The sequence below is a fragment of the Terrapene carolina genome, unplaced genomic scaffold (assembly GCF_002925995.2).
Source record: "Terrapene carolina triunguis isolate 2854851 unplaced genomic scaffold, T_m_triunguis-2.0 Scaffold95, whole genome shotgun sequence".
In the NCBI taxonomy this organism is placed as follows: domain Eukaryota; kingdom Metazoa; phylum Chordata; order Testudines; family Emydidae; genus Terrapene; species Terrapene triunguis.
In genome coordinates this window covers 34,927,475-34,945,954 of record NW_020664446.1, presented here as the reverse complement: position 1 = coordinate 34,945,954, position 18,480 = coordinate 34,927,475, and the positions used below count along the sequence as shown (strand labels likewise).

At 42.4% G+C, this 18,480-nt stretch overlaps 1 protein-coding gene across 1 annotated transcript in view; it reads left to right on the top strand.

The window, feature by feature from the left end:
* The first annotated feature begins 629 nt into the window (after positions 1-629).
* The window catches only part of PTEN (phosphatase and tensin homolog), a 117,286-nt gene continuing 99,435 nt past the window's right edge, over positions 630-18,480 (top strand). Inside the window, exons 1-2 of the mRNA XM_029911378.1 lie at positions 630-798; positions 13,089-13,904. Coding sequence (XP_029767238.1) covers positions 630-798; positions 13,089-13,904 — 985 coding nt within the window. The remainder of the gene's footprint in view (positions 799-13,088; positions 13,905-18,480) is intronic.

The window sequence follows — 18,480 nt, the reverse complement described above, 5'->3', positions numbered from 1 at the left end:
GTGGCCACCAAAGCCTTTTCTTGTGGCTACAGCCTTCTGGGTGGTTATTGGGGGGGGAGGGGCAAAGCAGTGGCCCCTCTCTGGAGACACAAAAGCTGGAGGAGCAGGCAGCAGTGAGTTTCCCACTGTCCCAGGGACGGTGGTGTCTGGCTCCAGCCAAGGGGCTTTGGGCTCTGCTCCCACCACCCGTAGTCCCCATTGGCTCCCCTAGTGCCCCATTGCCCCTGACTCGTGCTACCTCTGTACCCACCTCCACATCCAGGGCTCAATTTGTCCCTGGGATTGCCAGGGCTGAGTAAGTCTGCTGTGAAAAGTGATATTTGTGTGTTTGTTAATATCACTTTTCACAGCAGACTTAATAGCTAGCAAAACTAAAAAAAAAAGCAACCAAAAAAGCAATAAGAAAGACAAGAGCTGGTGGCCGCACACTGAGGCCACCAAAAATTAGTTGTGAGAACCCCTGCTCTACATTAACAGAAGATATTAAGTTTGCTGCTCTTTTAAAGAGTACAGTACAGCTTATTAACTTAACTGGGGTAAATACACCCTTCCCTTCAAATACAGCACTTAATTGGTTTATTGATCCCCTGTGGTTCAGTCTCCTGCCTCCCTTGGCTGGGGATGAAAAGATGCTGGATGTGTTGGCCACGGACAATGAACAGCTTGGCTATCAGAAAAAGAAGAAGGACAGAAGACTAGAAAAAGAAAGAGAGGCTGCCCAGTATGAGGAGAAATTGGCAGCAAAATTCCTGGAGCATGATCGGAGAAAGACAGAGCACAGCAGGAGTTTTTTGAGAGGTTGCTTGCTCCCATGGCTGCAAGCTCTAGCTCCAATCCCTCCACACTAAGTCCGCTCAATGCTACTAAGTCCTGCAGCCTGTGCAGCTTTTGGACAATCCAGGGGTTGTCGATGGCCTAAGCCAGGGGTCGGCAACCTTTCAGAAGTCGTGTGCCAAGTCTTCATTTATTCACTCTAATTTAAGGTTTCGCGTGCCAGTAATACATTTTAAAGTTTTTAGAAGGTCTCTTTCTATAAGTCTATAATATATAACTAAACTATTGTTGTATGTAAAGTAAATAAGGTTTTTAAAATGTTTAAGAAGCTTCATTTAAAATTAAATTTAAAATGCAGAGCCCCCCAGACCAGTGGCCAGGACCCGGGCAGTGTGAGTGCCACTGAAAATCAGCTCATGTGCCGCCTTTGGCACACGTACCACAGGTTGCCTACTCCTGGCCTAAGCAATGAACACTACAGTGAAACAGTCAAATGTACCTTGTTCATTCCTCCTCGCCTGTTCAGCCACAACCCACGTGTGCAAAACACACCAGAAGAGCCAAGGAGAATGGGAACACAGGGAGGACACAATTCCAGCAACAGTGAAACTGCTATGGTGGCAATGTTTGTAGTTGGACTGTTCTGCACTTTTGTTTGTTTGCTTTCTTAACATGCACTGTTTTTGTTTACTGTCTTTTACATCTTCATGACAGCTGGTCTGCCTATAAAAGTTTTAAAATTATAATTTTTATGTACATGCATGTTTAAAATAAAGTGTCTAATTTGCAAACAAGGCTACATGAGCGGGTTCTATTAAATTAATTAAAATGAAACAAAGTAATCCATAAACTGTGTGTTGAGGTACATAAACAGTTTTCATAAAATGCATAATAAAATTCATTAAAAAAAATCTTCCTGAGCTGCCCCATCCTCAGAAATTGTAGGATAAATGGGCATAATTTAAGTGTGGGATAATTATACTATGTCATTCACCTTCATCCTGTCACCCTGCAAACATATTATGTGGGCACACAAAGCATCTCTGATTTCCCTTATGTGTGTGGATCCTATCCCAGTAATGACAAGTGTACTTTCTGAGTGCACGCACCATTACAGCAATTCAGCAGTGTCTTGAGCCCACTTCTGGTGAAATGGCTCACCTTTGGCCTCACAGATGTTGTGCAGTGCACCGCAGGCCACAGTAATGCACAAGACATTGACAGCATTAGCACCCAAATGCTTTTGAAGGCACTGCCATGTGGATTTCAGTCTGCCAAATGCACATTCTACCACCATCGTACAGTGACTGAGTATGTTGTTAAACCTTCTTTGACCAGGCCCTCTGAGATCAGGATACAGTTTCATAAGCCATGGCAGAAGGAAATACCTGGTGTCCCCTAGAATAACAGTCGGGACAGTGACTTCATTTATAACAATGTCCTTTGGAGGAAATAATGTGTGAAGCTTGTCTATAAAGGTAAAGTCATGATTTCCAGGAAACCCTGGCATCATGCACCTTGCTACTACATCCCACATTGGTGCCTATGAACCTGCTTTGTGGGTGACCAGGGCCTGCATAATGATGGAATAGTACTCTTTGTGGTTTCTGTTCTTACAGAGGGCACGCTATGGCCATTGATAGCCCCAGCGCAGCTTGGGAAGCCCATTCTCTCAAAACCAGAAATTATTTCAGGGACATTGTTGATGTCCTCAATCTTTGGAAAAACCACAGTCCTGATTGCCCCACAAACCTCCACCACCACACTCCTCATAGTAGACTTGCCAACACCAAACTAGCTAGCTATGGTCCCATAGCAGTCTGGAATAGCCAGCTTCCAGATGGCAACAGAGATCCACTTCTGGACTGGCATGGCCTCCCCAGTCCCTCTGTGCGTGGCCTGATGCTGGAGGATCAGGGCAAGCTGCCCACAAAGCTCTGAGAATGTCTGCTTCTTCATGCAAAAGTTCTGGAGCCATTGCTGGTCATCCCAGGTCCTGTGATCCCATCAGTCTGTGCTCGTGTCAGTCTTCCAGAAGCTCAAGTCTACATATGGGGAATCTGCGCTTATGCCAGAGCAACATCAGATGGGTCATGGATGCTATCTGTGCCACCATTTGAGGCGTGCCTTTGATAGGACAAATACTGTTGCCAAAATGTCCACCAGATGTTCTGCCTGATTCCCAAAACAGGAGTGAAAGTGTGAGCAGAAGTTCTTCACTGGCGCTGGAGCCATATTGCTGGCTCCAGTTGCAGGGAGCATGCACACCTAAAAAATGTCTTGGCTGACTGTGTTGATGGCCTAAGAGTACTTCTGGTCAAGTGCTGTGGATGGACAGACAGGTTTCCCACAATATACCATGAACCAAGCCCTAGAGCAGTTACAGCTAGTAAGGGTGCAACGATCCCTGAGATAGTAAGGGTGCAATGAGCCCCAAGAAACCACAGCATCTGACTTGTGTGCATACTGCAGTATGGATGCATCAGCACAGATATGAGGGTCATGTATCAATACTATGTGGATGTTCAAGTGCGAGCTTGGAAAGAGTGGGTCTGTAGGCGGGGGGGGGGGGGGGGGGGCAACATAGACCTGGATTTCCTATACAGTGTAGGGCTTGTACTCAAGTTCCTAGCCTATGCTGAAGCCCATGCCACTACATCTACATTGCTATTGTTACCTGTGTTAGCTAGATTAACGCTGTGCTACAGTCACACCTTCATTTGCAGTCCAGACATACCCTAAAGGTGAGACATGCAGAGGCTACATGTTTCAGTGGGATCCCCGCTGACCCAGTGGCAAAACCACCTGCCACAGTTAGGGCCCTGGGCTGGGACCCTGTGGAGTAGGGTGGGCCAGGGGCGGCTCTATGTTTTTTGCCGCCCCAAGCACGGCAGTCAGGCTGCCTTCGGCAGCATGCCTGTGGGAGGTCCGCTGGTCACGCGGATTCGGCAGGGTTTCTGTGAGTGATCTGCCGGTCCCGCGCCTTCGGCGTACCCGCTGCCGAATTGCCGCCGAACCCGCGGACCTCCCACAGGCATGCCGCCGAAAACAGCCTGACTGCAGCCCTCATGGGGACCGGCATGCTGCCCCCCCGCGGCTTGCCGCTCCAGGCACGCGCTTGCTGCGCTGGTGCCTGGAGCCGCCCCTGGGGTGGGCCAAGGTTCCCCCACCCCTGGGGTGGTGGCTTACTCACCCTAGGCTGGAAGACTTGTGCCTGGTTTGTGGACTGCCCCAGCCAGGGGGCCGCAGGCCCCTAGACTGTGAATTGCTGTCTTCCCCTACCAGGAGGCTCTGGTCTAAAGCCTGTGTGATGCATGGCCCCACCCAAAAGGCCTCTAGATCGCTGATGGTCTGTTTGCTGTATGACGCAGTGAGGCAGAGTGGCCCCCCTCTGAGCCTGACTGGGAGAGACCATGACAGCCTAAACATGCATATCAGTTTACACAAGACCATCCTTTTTCAGAACTGCTGCAGTCTCAAAGGGCAAATAAATTTATAATCTAGACAATATTTTCTTTCTTGTTTCTTTTTAAAAACCTCAAAGAGCACTGCCAAGAGAATCAGCATAAATTTAAAAAATGTGATGCTAACAGCTTGCATTACTAATTTACTCCACTTATACTATTTACTTTTTGTACTTGCTCATTTTGAACAGTGAAACTAAACTGATCAGTTTACTTTCTATGTTTTGTGCACTAGCATAATGGCTGTTGTGTTTGGGTTACCAGCACTGCAGGAGAATGTTTAGGATTCTTCCCTGCTCCACCTCTCTTCCCCAGAAAAGAATCTGTTTGCTGAAATTAAGAATAAATTAAATTCAAACATACACATTTAAAAAAAAACAACAAAAAAACTCTAAAATCCAAATCTTGGCACTAAACTGTTTGGCCACTAAACTTCACAGATGAAGAAAAATTTTGGAAGTACACAAAGAAAAACAATAGAATTGTTTCACAAGCCAACAAATGTCAGTTCAAAGTTAAGGTTGATGCTTATGTTTTATGCCACACAAATTTGGTTGTGTGTTAATTTCTGCCACAAATTAAACATTATTTATAACATTGTTTTTTGTACCAATATTTGCTGCCTTACTGAAGCAAAATCAGTTTAATACTTTCTATATTCTTGGCTAGGGTGAACAGACAGCAAATGTGAAAAATCGGTACAGGGGGTAGGGGGTAATAGGAACCTATATAAGAAAAAGACCCAAAAATCAGGACTGTCCCTATAAAATCAGGACATCTGGTCACCCTATTGGAGGCTCAACACAGGACTTTATAATTTTAGGCTCTTGTTACCCCAAGGGGAGTAAGGTAATGCTTCAGAGAGAAAATACTAGAAAAATGGTAGGGGGAAAGATAGAAAAGGAAAGCCCCTTTTCTCAGAAGAGCAGACTCGGCTCCCTTCCGTGTCTGTCACCGGTGGGTTTAGCTTACAATAAGGGTGTCCCTCCCTCCCTGTGTGATATAATAAAAATAAAGAGAGACAAGGTAATGTGGTGCAAACAAAAGTAAGTATATTAAGGGCAAAGGTACAGAAATCTGGGAAAAATGGGGGGGAGGGGAAGAAACACAAACTTAACCATACAGTGATTCAGTGACTAGTTTTAGGAGCTTGAAGCTCAGACCCACAAAACCTCCCTTGGCGTTTAGAAAACAATAAAAGAAACCCCAATACAGAAACCTTTCCTATGATTTAGGTGCAGTGGACGCAGCGTGCAGGTGCGAAGCCCAGGACCTTCTACTCTCTGGCTGATTTAGAGCCTTCGAGGAGGACTACTGGGGAGTTCCGACGACTGTTGGACTTCGTTGCAGGCGGGGAGACCCTCTGGGAAGATGGATACCAGGAAAGCAGGACCCTCCACAGGTAAAATGGATTCAGTTCGCTGTGACGGGGATAGTGATGACAGGCCTCTCCTTCCTCAACCTCGCTGCGGGATAGATGGTATTCTTCTCTCTAGCTTTGGAGTGTTAGGAAGACCTGACTGTGCACGCGCTGCCGCTGGAATGGACAGCTCCACGCAGGCACTGAGCAGGCTCTTATATAGTCTTTTTGGCGGGAAAAACTGGTTCTGTCCAGTTTGAGCAAGAGGACTCCAGTGTCTACGTTGTAAACATGTTTGCTTACAAGGATGGAGTCCAAAGGTCATAGTTCATATACTCCATATTAAATTCTATTAAAGCTAGTGATTTACTTAACATTACCTTAGAAATACATTATTAAAACAACTAATTGAACATATTAAACAACACCAACATTTCTTACTTCTTCATACCTAATACTCTGATCCTGCAAGTGACTGCATAAGGGCTGGTCCCTAAAATCAGTGAATCTCTGCAGGCCCACCCATAGATCAACATGATCAAGGCTTTAGATTTAAATCAATATCTTCAAGTAAAATTCTCCTACAGAAAGGAATAACTAAGGAATATATTTGCTGGTAAACACTGATTTATACAAAAAAGAAAAGTTGTTTATAGACTCTGCACTCTCATCCTTTAGTTTCTTGCTGTTGTTAGCTAACATTATGCCAAAGGTACTGTGAATATAAAGGTACAAACTAGGGCTGTTGATTAATCGCAGTTAACTCATGTGATTAATTAAAAAAATTTAATCGCAATAAAAAAAATTAATCGCGATTAATCTCAGTTTTAATCGCACTGTTAAATAATAGAATACCAATTTAAATGTATTAAATATTTTTGGATGTTTTCCTACATGTTCAAATATATTGATTTCAATTACAACACAGAATACAAAGTGTACACAGCTCACTTTATATTATTATTTTTATTACAAATATTTGCACTGTAAAAATGATAAACTGAAGAAATAGTATTTTTCAATTCACTTCATACAAGTACTGTAGTGAAATCTCTTTATCGTGAAAGTGCAATTTAAAAAATGTAATTTTTTTTGTTACATAATTGCACTCAAATATAAAACAATGTAAAACTTTAGAGCCTACAAGTCCACTCAGTCCTACTTCTTGTTCAGCCAACCGCAAAGACAAACAAGTTTGTTTACATTTACGGGAGATAATGTTGCCCACTTCTTATTTACAATGTCACCAGAAAGTGAGAACAAGTATTTGCATGGGACTTTTGTAGCTGGCATTGCAAGGTATTTACGTGCCAGATATGCTAAACATTCATATGTCCCTTCATGCTTTGGCCACCATTCCAGAGGACATACTTCCATGCTGATGACGCTCGTTAAAAAAAATAATGCATAAATTAAATTTGTGACTGAACTCTTTGGGGGAGAATTTTATGTCTCCTGCTCTGTTTTACCTGCATTCTGCCAAAATCTGAGCGGGACGAGGTGTGGAGCATGCTTTCAAAAGTCTTAAAAGAGCAACATTCCGATGCGGAAACTACAGAACCCAAACCACCAAAAAAGAAAATGAGCCTTCTGCTGGTGGCATCTGACTCAGATGATGAAAATGAACATGCGTCTGTCTGCACTGTTTTGCACTGTTTTGGACTGTTATCAAGCAGAACCCATCATCAGCATGGACACATGTCCTCTGGAATGGTGGTTGAAGCATGAAGGGACATATGAATCTTTAGTGCATCTGGCATGTAAATATCTTGCAACACTGGCTACAACAGTGCAATGAGAACACCTGTTCTCACTTTCAGGTGACATTGTGAACAAGAAGCGGGCAGCTTTATCTCCTGCAAATGCAAACTTGTTTGTCTGAGCGACTGGCTGAACAAGAAATAGGACGGAGTGGATTTGTAGGCTCTAAAGTTTTACATTGTTTTATTTTTGAATGCCGTTATTTTTATGTACACAATTCTACATTTGTAAGTTCAACTTTCATGGCAGAGATTGCACTACAGTACTCGTATTACATGAATTGAAAATACTATTTCTTTTGTTTTTTACAGTGCAAATATTTGTAATAAAAATAAAAATGAGCGCTGTACATTTTGTAATTTAAATCAATATATTTGAAAATGTAGAAAACATAAAAATATATGTAAATAAATGGTATTCTATTATTGTTTAACAGTGCGATTAATTTTTTTAATTGCATGATTAATCGCTTGACAGCCCTAGTACAAACTTTAGAAAATTTTGGTTTTCAGTTTTAATTTTTTTCCCTAAAAGACCCACATCCTAATCCCAAATTTTGACAAACAAATGTCCAAAATCTGTTTCTCCAATCCTGCAAACATGGATATGTTTAACTTTACTCACATGAGTAGTCCCATTGAAGTCAATGTCTTTGCTGCATTATATTATAGCTTTCTAAACACATAAGGCCCAATTTCTAGGACTGCTCCACCTGTTTGGTGTCATTCACAAAGCAACCAGAAAGTTGGATTAACCAGGTCCCTAAAGACTCCATTTGTTTAAGAGGAACTCACACGTTACACAGAGCTAGCATAAGTGGCTCTATCAAAGTACCCAACATAACCCCATGGAAGAAAAGAAGTGTAAGTCAGGTCATCACCAAGCTATTGGCAAGCCAGGGCTGTTAGAATATACCCTTTGTGTTGTGGGCAGTTAGGAGTAACCGAAAGAACATCCATGTTACTCCAGGGCCCAGACATGCCCTTGGCAGATGGCAAGATAAGGGAAATGCAAAGGTGGCTAAGAGACACCGTTGCTGTCACCCCAAATGTGCTGACCCTATGTCAATCACATCTGAGGTTCTAGCCCATATGGTATACTTCCTGGTGAAAGATGTATTTAGAAACCAGTAATATAAATGGAAACGTATTTGGAACACTTGTTGGGTTATGTTTGTTTGTTTGTTTGTTTACAGTGGAGAAAGGGAACATTTTTGAAAAATAAATATAATACATGCAATAAATGTAACTGCTGATTTTGAGCACTTGCATTTAACAACAATGGGGAGGGCATTTTTCACAACTGATCAGTTGTTTGGATTTAAAAATCCTAGTGGAAGAGATACAAGTGACCTGACCTCTCATTAAACAAGGTAAGGTAGAATACACATAGCATGATACTGTTTTCCCTTCTACTACTAGTACATTGTTATGGGTGATGTCTCTGATGGGCTTGATTCTGCAACACTGAAGACAACTGGGGCTTTACTAGTGATTTCAAGAGGGCCCTACTCTGGCTAATTTGGATGTATTTTCTTTTTTGGGTCCATGTAGGGTGACCAGACAGCAAATGTGAAAAATCGGGACAGGGGGCAATAGGAGCCTATATAAGAAAAAGACCCAAAAATCAGGACTGTCCCTATAAAATTGGGACATCTGGTCACGCTAGGTCCATGTGGAACCCCTCAAGGACTCTTGTATTTATGCTTCATTGTTGTTGTAGGTATCTACTGCAGCCTTTTATTTAAGAAAAAGCAAAAGAACATAGCTGAAAAAGCAAAAGAACATAGCTGTTGTTTTTCAATAGGTCTTTGTTAAGAGGCCTATTGTGTAGACTATTTTAATTTTATTTGCACTATCCTTCAAGCTACTTACTGTCTTCAAAGGATTCTTATGCTTAGAGAGTATCTTTAAAGAAGAGAAAATTACTTACCTTGTAATTCTGCTTCTTTGAAGATATTATCTCAGGATTCTCATTCTCCCACCTAGCTCCCCTAAATTTGGAGGATGCTGTTTTCAAATAGTGTTTCCATTCTTGGTGCTCAGCGTTAGAATGTCCTCAAGAGTTTTTTATATGTATACCATCACTAGTGTTAGGAAATTTATTTTAGCATTAGACAATACTTCACCTTTCTGCTCAAAAAGAAACTGATAATTGATGGTATCAATTTGCTTTCCAAGTCAAAAGGCAGAAGTTCCATCTGCTGATGCGTGTGTGGCTGTGAGAGAAATATCTCTCTGCAACTTGTCGGCTTTGGGGATTCTAGCTAACCTCATGATGGAAGCCTCTCTCATCTTAATCTGATGCAAAATTACTCCTCCCATCCCCACTCCTTTATAGACTCTGGGGTACCTGCTTCTTTTGTTTTGCCTTTGGGGAACTTTCCACTGCTTCCATCAGACAAGAGGAGGAAGTGTTTTCTCTCAGCAAGAGCAAACCCATTGTCCGAAGGTGTTTTACTTTGAATAGACAATCAGTTGAGTACCAATCACTCACCATTGTCTCTGACCTGGCAGAGACTAATACACGAGTCTCTAAGGTGCCACAAGTACTCCTGTTCTTCTTAATACACTCCTGCTATCTCATAGTGGATCCACATACATATATAGGCTTTCCATGACACAGTAATTTAATGATTCAGTTTAATAAAATATCCGACAATTCAGAAGTGATATGGAGAAACCCCCCAAATCGTCACACAAAGCAAGTAATTTTCCCATTCAGATGAGGCACAATTGGGTTCATAGGGGCAATTCCTCAGAACTAGCAGAAGTGGAGTACAAGTATTTGAAGTAGCAGATATGAGAGATTTTTATAACCTACACACTATGCTCTGTCTCCAATGCTCTTTAGCTATATGTATGGTGGGAATGATGCAAAAACAAGATGTATAGCTGTGTTGAGTATGGAAGAGGTGAGAAAGAAACATAGTTGGTGAATTGCAGTTAATGTACTGCTACTGTGCCCTCCTGCTCTCTGTTCCTATTGTCAGGTTGGATTGACTCCTCTGGGACCTATGAGGCTGCAGGGGGCAGTAGGTGCCCATATACTAGCTCAGAAACCACCTCTATGCTGGAGGTTATTCTTTAGAAAATTCAAACTAATTAATTGGCATGACAAGTTATACTAAAATGTTGCTAAAATGTAAAGGAAAAGAGACCTCAGCTCTTTATCAGAGGTAGATACAACACATTGTTTTGGTAGTTTAATCTCATATACATTTCTCATTAAGTATCAGGTTGTTATATAGATTTCATGCTACGTCCACCATTATCCTCATGCACAGGTTTTTCATTGTTATTGTTTGAAGTCTTTGATCATTTCTCATAATTGATGAAATATCTCCTTTTCCCTTCTATTTTAGACAATGGAGTAAAAAAATCTCTCTGCTTCAGTCTTTTCTGTTATGCTGGTTACACAATCATTCCATTGGGTTTGTGTTTCCACTTCTTGTTAGTTATTGCATATGTGTGGACAGCATACCTTATTACACATATCTGCGTTGTGAGGTATCTGTTATGATTATGTGACCATCCTGCTTGTGATTATTTTTACCTTTCTTCCCAGTGTCTCATATATCATGCTTTTAGATTTTGGTCTAATGTTTTTAGCATCACTCTGTTAGGCTATGTCTACACAGCGTACCTTACAGCAGCACAACTGTGCCGCTACAACCAGGTTGTTGTAAGGTATGCAGTGTAGCCGCTCTTTGCCGGCTGGAGCTCTCCTGCTGGCAAAATAAAACCACCCCCAATGAGGGATGCTAGCTTTGTCAAAGGGAGCACATCTCCCACCGACAAAATGCTGTCCACACCGGTGCTTTTTGTCCTTAAAACTTTTGTGGGTCAGGGGTATGTTTTTTTCCCACACTCCTGACCGACAAAAATTTTAACAACAAAAGGGTAGTGTAGACATAGCCTTAGTTGTAGGACTTGTGTAAGAAGGGTATGACAGACAGCAACTATGTCCCTGAATTTTTGGGGGGAGGAGTTGTGGCTGGTTTATAGGTGTTCCCTGCTCATAGAGAACAGGTGGAGCCATAACCCATGCTGCAGACTGATTACTTACTCACCCTAACTGGAAATGACAACTGTTTCACACCAACTTTAAAAAATTGTTTTCCTTCTGTATTTTCATGAAAGCAGAATTGCATCATAGGAAAGAGGTAGTTGTGAGTCTCGCTCTATCCTGGTGTTTAAGAGTACTGGCCTGGACTACAGGAGACAAATTTGAGTCCCTGCTCTGCTTGATTCAGTGTAAGGACATGAACCTAGGTCTCCCCCACATCCCAGCTAAGTATCCTAATCCTCCCACCTATAGCACCTCTGCTCAGGACCCAAACGTTTCCAAATGAAAGTTTCATGGAAACTGATACACTTCTGTGAACATTTAAATAATCTTTGCCAAGACAGCATATTTTACCAAAACATTTCAACCAGCTGTACTCACTGCAGCTATTCCTAATATTACAGGGCTTAATACAAACTATCTATCCACCACATATGGTTCCTGCTACTCCTACACCTGACGCAGCCCCCAGGACCACCACATTTGGTGTTTGCTCTACTCCCTGAACTCAGCTATCCTGCAGTTTTTCTTGTATAGCATTTGTTCCTCCTTGGAAACAACTTTCCACTGTAGCCAGTACCTGGGAAGATGCTGCACACTCTAGCGGTTCTCACATTTCCAGTCTCTACATGGTGTTCCCAGCAACCAGGAGCAGCATCTGCATTCAAAGCAGGAACCAGTGGACACTGGTGACATCATCAGTATTTTCTACAGTTTTGAAGAACCATGCTCTCCTCCATACTGATGTTTGCTCCCGTCTCTTCTCCTTGGCCTCACTCCTCACCTACTCAGTCACCCTCTCCCACTTCCTTTAGCTTATCCCCACTCACAGTAGCCCCCTAAACACCTCCCCCAAAATAAAAGGAACGGACATGCCATTTGCTACTATTGGATTGTTCACAGGGGCTAGGGTCCCATGTCCCTTCCCCAACGCTGGCCCGTCAGGTTACATCATATAGCCTTGGGGATAGGGACAGCGCCTAGCACAGTGGAGCCCCCTTTCTTGACCGCTCCCTAACACTAGGAAACAACATGAACGACAGAAGCAGCCTATAGCGTCAGCACTGCATTGGCCGTACCTGGCCTTGCTCCCCTGGGGGTGTGTGTGTGTGTACGCGCGCGGCGGGCAGGTGCCTACATATTACTACACCCACCCCTCCGTGGGGCAGCCAGGCTGCATGGGTCCAAGGTCCGGTTCTGCCCCGGCCGCACAGCCGCACGCCCCGGAGTAGCCAAGCTGCAGCCCCACTAACCAGCCCCCCAGCTCCTGCGCGGGAGAGGCGGGAGGCGCTGCGCTCCACCACAGGGAGAGGGGGGTGGAGCGCCGCAGGCAGAAAAGGGCCCCGACGAGCCCCACGTGACTCCACAGGCAGTAGCTCCGTGGCCGCGGTAGCGTGAACATATCCTTCCGCTTCCCTGTGGCCTGCTCACCGTTTGCTCCCCGGGACGGATCTCCCAACTTCTGTACGATCAGAGCGTTTCCCCGGGGTGCAGGAGAGCGCCGAGGAGCGGGCGGGGCAGCGGAAGGGAGGAACAGCGATCGTGGCGGCAGCGGGACGCTGATGTGGCGGGACTATTTCTCCTTGGCGGCGGCGGAGGAGGCGGGGGGCGGGACCGTGTCCGTCTCTGCTCGGAAGCTGCAGCCATGATGGAAATTTGAGGCGCTCAGTGTCGCTCGGGCGCGGAGGAGGCCGGGGCCGATGAGAGCGGGCGGCCTGCAGCCCCGCACGCACCGCAGCGCCTGAGCCCGCGCAGACTCGCTTCTCCGTGCGAGCCGCCTTCGGACACGCCGCCTTCTCCTCACGCGAGGCAGGGAGCGCCCGCCCGCCCGGCTGCGCGGCCCCAACGCGCGGGCTGCGCCGCCGCCCCGGGCGGGGAGCGGAGAGGAGCGGAGCGGGACGGGGGGGCCCGACCTGCTGTCACCATTTCTGGGGCCCGGCGCGCTGGAGAGTTCCCCTCTCCGCCTCCATCGCCTCAAAGACGGCGGCGGCGGCGGCGGCACATTCAGGGACCTGGGCCGACTCTAAACCCTTCCGCCGCCGCCGCCGTCGCGGCTCCAGCGCCGCTCGGGGCAGCTGGGGAAGGAGGGGGCCGCCGCCGCCGCCGGGAGCAGCCGCTGCCGCCGCAGGGGGAGGAAGGTTCGCTGCTTCCCCCGTTCCCAGCCGCCACCTGCGGGACTCGGGGAGAGCCGCAGAGGCAGGCCCTGTCCACGCTGCCATCTAGCAGTAGCAGCAGCAGCCATTACCCGGCCGCCGTCCAGAGCCCAGCGGCCGCCGCTGCAGCAGCGGGGAGAGGGGAACCAGCCTCAACCAAGGCCAGGGCCGTCTGCATCCTGCAGAAGCCGTCGCCTCTGCCCTGCCTGTCCTCGCTGTTCCTGAGCAGCCCCCGGCTCCCAGACATGACCGCCATCATCAAAGAGATCGTCAGCAGGAACAAAAGGAGATACCAGGAGGATGGCTTCGACTTAGATTTGACCTGTATCCTTGCCCGGCCCACTCTGGCGTTTGGCTCGCCGTTCCCCTGGGAGCCGTGATCATCTCCCCAGCGACCTGTCGTGTTAATGCTGAGCAGGGATGCGTGTCTGTTCTTCCCCTCCCCCTTCCACAGTGCTGCCATGTTCCTGGCTGAATCTGCTGTGCTCCCCAGTGCAGCCAGAGCCCAGGCGGGCAGGCTGAGCGCTCGGCCTAGGCCCTGCACCCGGGATAGAGATGAGATTAAAATGAAAATGAGTGCTGCACCTACAGCTATTGCATCAGACCCTTACAGCAATTACCTAGTGTGCCTGCCTGTGTTATTTGTATAGCTAGGGTCGGCATAATTATTTCGAGCAAAATCAAATTAAAAAGTCAAATGTGTGGCTAGGTTTGTGCAGTTATTGTGATTGCAAGTTGGTCAGTTTTTAGCAACCGTATTACTTTGTTTTGTGAAAAATTGAGGCAGTCTGTTATAGAAAAAGCATATCCCAGGTTGACTGTTGTCTTCCTTCCAGTTGCTTGATGTAGGATTGGACATGAACATTACCTGCTCTATAGTTGTGTTTTAGGTTCTGTCATATATAGCTCAAAATAGAGATTGAGTACTTATTTGGTCCCTAATGATGGTGTCATGCAGATTATTGGGTATTATATTTGGCAAATGGTGATTGTAGAGATTAACACTGCTGCTCATTTGAAATTAAAGCATTCTAGTGTGGCCTGTATTGACATTTCTCTTTCTTAGGTGTCCTGTCCCATTTACAGTGATTTCATTGTTCATGTTCAGAATAGTGCTTCTTATCTTGATGTATGATTTTTAGTTCAAATATAAAATGTAATTGTCCTACTGTGCTGCATGTAGTGATGCCTTTTTCAATTGGTAACTCAACTACTTGAATCAGAGACATAATTTTAGTGGATGTGTAGCTTTGATTTGCTATTACCTGGGTCTTTGTGTAAATAGATACAAAATATGTACTGACCGTGAACAAATAAGTTCATGTTTGAATGTAAGAAAATGAAAAAAAGAATATAAGAAAATAACTATCCATATTAATTTAAAAATCAATCTCTTTTAAAAATACTAATTTGTCCATTCAGTGATTTTTTTATACTGGTAGATCTTGTGTGCATTAATGTACTTATGCCTATGTGTGAGGACATTTAACAAACGAAAATAGGGGATGAGGTCCTTTTTGTCAGCTGACTGCTATGTTTTGAATACATAGGACTCTGAGAAATGTCGTGTTTGGGGATATGTAATCTAACTCTATTAGGACTAACAAGTCAAACCATGAAGCATTAGAACTGCATAGTCCTTTGAACAGATGTAGTATAGTAGCAGCAGTGGACCGATGTTTGTCTTTGAATGTGTTGCAAAGTTAATAGAATATAAGGTTGTATTGTCGTGTATTAAACTATCAGAATTAAGTTCTGTTATTTATCACATGCTATTAACTAAAAGTAGAATTTGCTATTGAAGTACCTTCAGTCAAGCACTAAAACTATCTTAAGTATTGAAAATGGTATTCATTTTCAGAAGGAGGTTCGCATTTAGAATGAGTTTACAGTAAAGTCAAGATAAGCTTATTGCTCTTCAGAATGTGGGCAGTATTGCATCACAGATAATAGATTTCTTCTGTATGGAGAGAGTAAAGTGTCTGTAGTACAGAATATGTACTGTTACATTGATTTGGGTCTCAGCCTAAAATTTTGAAGACTATTAAAAAACAAAATGTGTGATTCCCAGGAAGTGACCATTTAGATTTTTAAAACACTAGCTACTACTTAGTAAAGCATTTGTGTTTTTTGGTAAATATTTTTTATTCTGTTTTGGGAACATACTGATCAATTTGATGAGTTACTATCATTTCAGATTTCCATTCTAAGTTATTTCAACTTTTTATTTCTCTGTGATGTGGATAGTAATACAAACCTGGATTTTCAAGATATAGGTTAATATTATAAAACCTACAAGACTAATTCTTGCTCTAAAATAAAGCTTACAGACTTCAATTTTATTGCTATGCTAAATAGTGTACGTACTTATGACTTCTATAATGATAGTAAAAATGGAAAACCAATAGCAAGAAACCTAATTTCATACTTCTCAGTTTTAGGGTTGGTCCTTAAAACATTTTTTCTAAAATGTGTATGTCAAAAGGACATACTATAACAAAACAGAACTTCCTTTTAACTATTCATCTGCTTATACTTATTTTTGGCTTCTTGGTAAGAAGATTCTTGAATTTTAGTTAATGATTTTCTCACTTATCGGGCTCAGGGTTTTGCATGATACATTCAATATTGTTACAAAATGTGTCTACTTTGTACTTTACTGACTTAAAAAAAATTCATAAACCTATTTTTTTTTTTTTTTTTTAGGTTTACATTAGAGGTTTGTGAGAAGACAAACTAATTTGGACAGAGCCAACTTCTGGTTTTAACTTGTTGTTTAAGTTTATGGAAAGATTGGTTTTAGAAATAGTTCAGAATATTTCACGGAGGAGTTAGTATCAAAATAGTATGAAATGCTATTTTACATAAGGTTCTTATTCACTGTAGAAGATTCTGAACAGATAATGAAGGAAGAAGGCTCCGTGTACTGAATGACAAAATATAATTGGCTGTATTAGAATACTAAACCTGATAAATTGGTGAGCATTTGATTTTTTTTTTATTACGTTTGTGAAGGCTTCACAAGGAAGCCCTTTGACAAAGTTGTTAGTGGGGTAGTTAGTATAAATTTGAGGTACTGGATAGGACTAAGTTGTTCTCTCTATATAACTTAATCATTCTTTATACATGTAATCTGCAAATTAATCTTAGTTGAGTTAACTTTTTTTGTGGGTAGAGAGATTGCTCATAACTTTGAGAAGGGAAGACTAGATTTTAAATGTAGCACAGAAGGAGGTGTATGAGCATATGATCTCAGGATTGTGTGTCAGCTTTTTGGATTTTGATTTTTCTTGTGTTTTTAATGTCAACAGTCAAGATGTCCTTTTTTTCTTTTAAAACTAACATATATTTACATACTTTACAGGCCATAAAAAGTCCTTTTTCAACTACAAAATGTTCTTTTGGGGGTGAGTTGGAATTGTGTATGGGTAGTGGTCACATCCCAGGTTTAATACCAGAGATGTTTTTATATGTTGGTCTTATGTTATGTGATCAAAACATCATAAACTTAACAAGTGTCATACGATAAAATCAGTTTAAATTATTCATACAGAAAGAAGATTCTAACTTGATTACACTGATTTTTACACATTACACAGGTTGAACTGCTAAACAAAGTTCTTATATGTCACACTTCAACATGCACCATTTGTGGAAGTTTTTACTTGGAATAGCGGTGGAAAGGGATGTCTTCAACATTCTATCCATTCATTTAAAAAAAGTTAAAATTAATATCAAATATTTTTACCTGCCTCCGATTCCTTCTACCATATTTATCTCTACTTCAGCTTGAACAGTTTTAAGTATAGTTTGTGAAATAGTAGGTGGGGGACAAGGGGCAAATATAACTTTTTTATATTACTGGTTTCCCTTTAACATACAGTGACACCTTAACTGTATTTTTGAATAATTTTACAATGCTTGAATACCTGGTATTTCTGAAACTGTCCTTAATTTTTTTTTTTTTTTTTTTTTTGATGAAAGTTAAGTGGTAACAATTGTATAGAACCGTCTCATGTAACTGGGATTGAATGCATGTGTGTTAGATGTAGTCTGTAGAAAGTTACTTAAATCTTTTGTGGAGCTTTCAGTCAGTTAAGAAGTCTTAAAAAAAAAATATATATATAGTTGGTTGATACCTATATTATATACCAGTTCACAGCTTCAGTCAGGCAAATTATGATCACTGCATTTTAAAATGTTCATTTCACACCAAAGTTCCATCCTGCATTGAGATCAGCTAGCAAGGACACCTGTACTGAAATGGAAGCAGGACTAGGACCCCAGTTGTGTGCATAGTGACTCTTATCCATATTAATGTCAATGAACTCCTATAAAAGTTCGTACTAGTATTACATTTAAAAATAATTGTGCATATATTGGTTATTTAAATCAAAATTCTGAGCAGAAGTTTCACAGTGTAATTAACTAAATTTTCCCTGTTAATACTACTGTCAGAGCATTGTGCATTTTTGAATGAAATCTTAAAATGATCATATAACTTCACCATAAATTATTGCTTCTTGGTTTTAGGAAAATAAATCCGAAGTAATGGTGTGATGTCTTAATTATCAAATATTTAAAAATCTAATATTCCATTTAAATTAGAACCAATATTTGAGGTTGAATATCTAATTAAATGCAATCTTTTTAATTGAGGCACAATATAGTGATTCTTATTAAATATTTTGTAATGGAAGGTTTTAATTGATATAAAGATACTAAAATCCCCTATATTATTCATGACTCTTAAGTGTACTAGTAAATCATTTCATTTACTAAATTTACTGGTGAGAAAATATTCCTGTGTTTAGGTATGCATTATGTTGCTTAGCAATATTAAAAGCTTGACAGGTTCGAATTGCTCTTGGAGAATTGTCTAGGAAGTTGCATTTTGATC